This window comes from Oncorhynchus tshawytscha, linkage group LG14 (genome assembly GCF_018296145.1).
Source record: "Oncorhynchus tshawytscha isolate Ot180627B linkage group LG14, Otsh_v2.0, whole genome shotgun sequence".
NCBI lineage: Eukaryota > Metazoa > Chordata > Actinopteri > Salmoniformes > Salmonidae > Oncorhynchus > Oncorhynchus tshawytscha.
The window spans coordinates 5,353,013-5,359,209 of NC_056442.1; the positions used below are offsets into that span (position 1 = coordinate 5,353,013).

The window sequence follows — 6,197 nt, forward strand, 5'->3', positions numbered from 1 at the left end:
AACGGAATGAGCAGCAGTACCGGAGGATCCGTGACAGATATGAGGTAGAGCATTTTATTTTAATTAAAAATGTGGTTACATGGATTCAATATAAATATTAGGTATGACTGTGCTCAATAGGTTAAAAAAAACTAAAAAAATGAATGTTTCCAGCATTTGATTACACATGAGAGCTTCTGTGGGTAGTCATGGCAATGGGGCCTTCATTGTGACATCCCAAGATTCTGATTCTGGGAGGTTAGCTGTTGCACAGACAAACAGAACAGTGCTAAGAGACTGATTCAATTAACCACTGATATATTATTCATGTCCTATTTCATTAGCAAGAGAACACGCTGTTAACTTGAGAGGTAGGTTGTAATATAACTTACTGTATAACTATGTTTCTGTAGAATAACTACTTATCAAATGACTTGTGTACTAACATGACCCTTTGAGTAGGCCTGACATGCAATCATGGTGACAAGTGAAACTATTGACGAGAGACAGTTTGCTTGAATCCATTTTTTGTGAGAAAAATGTTCATCCTGACAACTGAGATGGAATGTTACAGTTGTTGTCGTCAGCCAGCCTAAAGGCAAATACATTATATTGATGAAAGAAAACCCCATCTCTGTGTTAATCCCCAACATATATTGCAATCAATTATCTCAATAAATATATTTCAAATATGTACCTCTTTTAAATTGAGTTGCACTCAGAGGCACTCAAAGAGAAGACTGGAGTGATTCAAATAGATGAAACTGGACAACAAGTTAGGTACATGATGGAAATGGAGTCACTTTCTTCCCCCAAAACCTTTTTGAATGATATTATATAAGTGATTAGTGTGGTTTGTGAGAACCAGGACCAATATGGAGTGGCGTTACATGAGGGGGTTGAATAAGGCTCAATAGTAAGGTACAGAGAGAGCCTGAAGTTTGATTGTTAAAGTCTATGTTGTGATTTCTCATCTCCAATGGCAACGACTTGCATCACAATGAAGATGTCATAAAGGATATTGTGCACATAATGATAGGAACAGCCAAAATCGATTCATTTGAACTTGGTCACTTTTCTAGTAGCCAACAATTTACAAGTAATTCAGATAGGCCTATTCATCTCTGGATTGGGATCGTCACTTGCTTAATTGTAAGTAAAGGGGAAGAAATGTGAGCACATCGTAAAGAGATGTATTATTCTTTGGTTAGCAACACACCACTTACTACAACGTTATGTACTTTCCAGAGTTATTGTTAGCTAGGAGGAAGACATGGAGGGTTCAACGCTGACACAGAGGAGGGCTGAGTGTCAGTTGAAGGAAAGGGAGATCCAGACAGACTACATGATGGAGCTGGGAGCCAGGTTGGCTCTGGTGAGACAGATCCAGAGGGAGCAGGAGAAGGAGATGAAGAGGATTTGGTTTGAGACGAGGAAAATGCCAAGCCTGATTGAGGAGGTAACAAGACCAACTTTGACAAACTCGACTAGAGTTCTGTTGAACAATATTGATTAAAGCAAATAAATGTCAATATACGGGCAAAATGTGCCATATGCCATTGAATGTAAGCTAACAGTATTTTGTCTGATAACTTTTCTTGTGTTGTTTCGTGTATGTCTCTGAGTATTGTTATGTATATAGTCCTCAGTTCTTATGATTACCTTGTCTTGAAAAAAATAAAAAATAACAAGACCAAGCGATCTCTCGTAGACCTTCATATCAGGATTATGTAGTTGTCCCACCTAGCTACCTTAAGTTGAATGCACTAACTGTAAGTCGTTCTGGACAAAAGCGTCTGCTAAATGTCTAAAATATCAAATGTTATGCTGGGTGTAGTGCATGTTTTTTTACACTTAGTTGACCCGTTAGCTAGAAGACCCAGGGTTGGTACAGACTGGTGCAGAGCATCTGAGAGGACACTAGATATATACAGTGTCTTAGGAAAGTATTCAGACACCTTTACTTATTCCATCTGTTGTTACTTTACATCCTCATTCTAAAACGGATTAAATTAAATAAAGATTCTCAGCAATCTACACACAAAACCCCAAAATTACAAAGTGAGCAAACTATTTTACATGTTCTTGTTTCTTATGTATTAAACTTAAAAACAGAAATATCTTATTTACATAAGAATTGCTATGAGTCTCGAAATTGAGCTCAGGTGCATCCTGTTTCCATTGATCGTCCTTGAGATGTTTCTACAACTTGATTGGTGGTAAATTAAATTGATATGACATGATTTGGAAAGGCACACACCTGTCTATATAAGGTCCCACAGTTGACAGTGCATGTCAGAGCAAATACCAAACCATTAGTTAGAAGGAATTGTCCGTAGAGTTCCGAGACAGGATTGTGTCGAGAAACAGATGTTGGGAAGGGCACCAAAACATCTCTACAGCATTGAAGGTACCCAAGAACACAGTGGCCTCCACCAGTCTTAAATTGAAGAAGTTTGGAACCACCAAGACTCTTCCTAGAGCTGGCCACCCGGCCAAGCTGAGCATTCGGAGGAGAAGGGCCTTGGTCAGGGAGGTGACCAAGAACCCGATGGTGACTCTGACAGAGCTCAAGAGTTCCTCTGTGGAGATAGGAGAACCTTCCAGAAGGACAACCATCTCTGCAGCACTTCACCAATCAGGCCTTTGTGGTAGAGTGGCCAGATGGAAGCCACTCCTCAGTAAAAGGCACATTTGGAGTTTGCCAAAAGGCACCTAAAGACTCTCAGACCATGAGCAACAAGATGCTCTGGTCTGATGAAACCAAGATTGGACTCTTTGGCCTGATTGCCAAGCGTCACGTCTAGAGGAAATCTGGAAGCACGGTGGTGGCACCATCATGCGGTGGGGATGTTTTTCAGTGGCATGGACTAGGAGACTTGTCAGAATCGAGGCAAAGATGAACAGAGCACAGAGAGATCCTTGATGAAAACCTGCTCCAGAGCGCTCAGGACCTCAGACTGGGAGCGATGGGTCACCTTACAACAGAACAACGACCCTAAGCACAAAGCCAAGACAACGCAGGCTTGACTTTGGGACAAGTCTCTGAATGTCCTTGAGTGGCCCAGCCAGAGCCCGGACTTGAACAGGATCGAACATTTCTGGAGAGACCTGAAAATAGTTGTGCCGCAACTCTCCCCATCCAACCTAACAGAGCTTGAGAGAATCTGCAGAGAACAATGGGAGAAACTCCCCAAACACAAGTATGCCAAGCTTGTAGAGTAATACCCAAGAATATTCTATGCTGTAATCACTGCCAAAGGTGCTTCAACAAAGTACTTATGTAAATTTGCATTAATTTGATTTTAAATGAATTTGAAACGATTCTGTTTTTGCTTTGTCCATATGGGGTATTGTGTGTAGATTGATGAGCGAAAAAAACGATTTAATCAATTTTAGAATAAGGCTGTGAGGTAAGAAAATGTGGAAAAAGTGAAGGGGTCTGAATACTTTCTGAAGGCATTGTATATGTGATGTATAAGTAAATAGTGTTCACTCATAAAGTATGTATGTACTGAATGTGATCACTTTCATCATGTCTGTTTCTTTTCTCCTGCAGGATGTGAGAGATGTGACCAACCGTCCACTCACTGAGTTCATGGCTCCCTGTATTGACTCCCTCCCACCACTGGCTTTCACCAATCGGAGGCCTATACCAACCATGTTGCATCCCCCCTCTCCATTGGCCATACGCGCTCAGGATGCACAGCGGTTCATTGTATTTTCCTACTTTGTCCCTGCTGAGTGCCCAGTTTCCACAGAGGCCACTGCAGATGTATCTGCTGGTAAAATAGAGGACTTGTCGACAGATACACATCTTTCCTCAATGCTGCATCGATACCTGCCACACTTCTTTAACGATGACTCCATTCCACCACAGCAGACAGTAGAGGGAACCACTGAGGTCTCAGTTGCTCCAGTGGCAATATCTAATATCAAGGAAGAGGACAGATTATATCCTTTCTCCCTCCCACCACTGGCTCAGCGGCTCATTGGCAATTCATTCAATGTCCCGGAAACCCCCCAGCTTGCAGTTTCAGCCACTGAGTACCAAGTTGCCAAAGAGGCCACTGCAGGTACAGCCACTGTCAAGAGAGAGAACCGATGGGCAGCTAGAATTCTTCCTTCAGTGCTGCCTCCATGCCTGCCACCTGTCTTTGACAATGACTACAAACTGCCAGGGGCGGCAGTAGAGGGAACCAACAAGTGTCCAGTTGCCAGTGAAGCAGCCGCTTCCGTATCTACTGTCCTCCAAGAGGAGTTTTTGACTGATAAAAGTCCTCCTGCACCCACAGCACTGTCTCTAAGGCTGCCCTGGATCCACAACATTGACCACAAACAGCCAGAGGAGACTGTTGAGAACACCACAGAGTGCTCAGTTGACATAGAGGCATGTGCAGTTGCATCCACTGTCAAGAGAGAGGAACTGATGGGTGATAAAAGCCCTGTCCATGCACTTCCTCCAAGCCTGGCATGCATCCATGACAAGGACCACAAGCAGCCAGATCAGAAAGGAAGGGGCACTACTGTGGAGGTGGATATCTGCCCTCACGCTCAACAGCTGGTCTCAGATGCTAACTTAACTCTGGCAACCCGCAATGATGAGCTGCCCACCCCTCTGATCTGCGTGGTCACTAAGATGCCTGTTAGAGTTGGAGCTTCCATATGCAGGTCAGAGGGTAAGGAACCCAGGCCCTGGACCCTGGAAGAGGCAAAGGTAGGTGTCGTATTTCACCCTACTACTTTACAGGGATGGTGGTCAGTTCCATTTCAATTCAATGCGTTGAAGAGAATTGGAATTTTAGAGAACTTCCTGAATTGACAGGAATTGAAATGGAATTGACCCCAACCCTCCTGCTCTTTGCTCATAGTATAAAACATCACCCCTCACTAGGGTTATTAGGCCATCATTGTATGTTGATCACTCAATTGTTTATTGAATGTGCCACATTGGAACAATTTTACATCTAGAGTCAATGTCTTCCTTTTAGGATTATTGGATAGGCATTGAAAATGAGAGTGAAGAGAGGAGCGTCACTGAGGAGGTGAGCCCGAGGGAGGGATTGAAGAGTGTGGCGGATTGTGCCCATTCCAAGTGCTCCAATGGGATGGTTTCATCAGAGAGAGCAGAGACCTACCTGGGAAGAGTGGGCTTTCTGCTCATGAACCAAATGCAGAAAATCCCATTTTTGAAGATGGAGGAAAAAGAGAAAAATAAGAAACTGAATAAGAAGTTGAAAGATAAAGAGAGAAAGGAGATGAAACACAAGGAGGAGGAGCAAAAAAAGAGGGAGAAGAAAGAGATGAAGGAGAGAGAGAAAGAGCAGAAGAAAGTCATGAAGGCTGAGAAGAAGAGGGAGAAGTTAGAACAGAAAAAGAGAGAGAAGGAAAGAAAAGAGAAGGAAAAGGCAGAGAAAAAGAGGTTAGAGGGGCTGATGAAGATACATAATGACATGATGAAAGACAGAATTAAGAAAGAGAAGAAGTGTTATGAGGAGCTAAAAAAGAGAGAGAAAGCTCAAGCTGCATTCTTGGAGATGGAGAGAAAGATTCAAGAAAAGGAGGAGAAGAAGAGAGAAAAGATGAGGAGAGAGGAGAGGAAGAGACTGAGAAGAAGAAGAGGGAGCCAGTTGGAGGTGGAACTGAGACGGTGATAGAAGAGAATATGGTATTTTTGCATGGAAGGGATTGAAAAATAAAATAAAAAAGATGGATGACTGTACAACACTGTATAAACACAACATGTTAAGTTTCACACAGGGAGGGAGGAATATGGTATTTTTGCATGCAATGAAAAAACTAAGCATTTAAAAATAAAATAAAAAATGTTTACTCTGTTTGATTTTTGTTAAGGCATACTGTACAACACTGTATAAACACAACATGTTAACGTTTCACACATCTGGGGAGTGTTTAAATGTTCGACACGATGTAGAGGGGCTACGCTGAGATGAGATGAGGAGGATGAAGAGGGATGGGGGCTGGGATTAAAAATAAATGAATCAAATTAAAATATAGGACAAAACACACATCACGACAAGAGAGACAACACAACACTTTAACCAGGTAGGCCAGTTGAGAACAAGTTCTCACTTACAACTGTGACCTGGCCAAGATAAAGCAAAGAAGTGTGACAAAAACAACAACACAGAGTTACACACAGGATAAACAAACGTACAGTCAATAACACAATAGAAAAATCTATGTACAGTGTATGC

General features: G+C 42.3%; 1 protein-coding gene across 1 annotated transcript; it reads left to right on the forward strand.

Moving 5' to 3' along the window:
• The first annotated feature begins 1,252 nt into the window (after window positions 1-1,252).
• Window positions 1,253-5,633, forward strand: LOC112267692 (apical junction molecule-like). Its single transcript, XM_042296644.1, has 3 exons — window positions 1,253-1,401; window positions 3,484-4,696; window positions 4,971-5,633. Exons 1-3 carry the CDS (start codon window positions 1,253-1,255, stop codon window positions 5,631-5,633), a joined length of 2,025 nt encoding a protein of 674 aa, XP_042152578.1.
• Window positions 5,634-6,197: the final 564 nt, after the last annotated feature.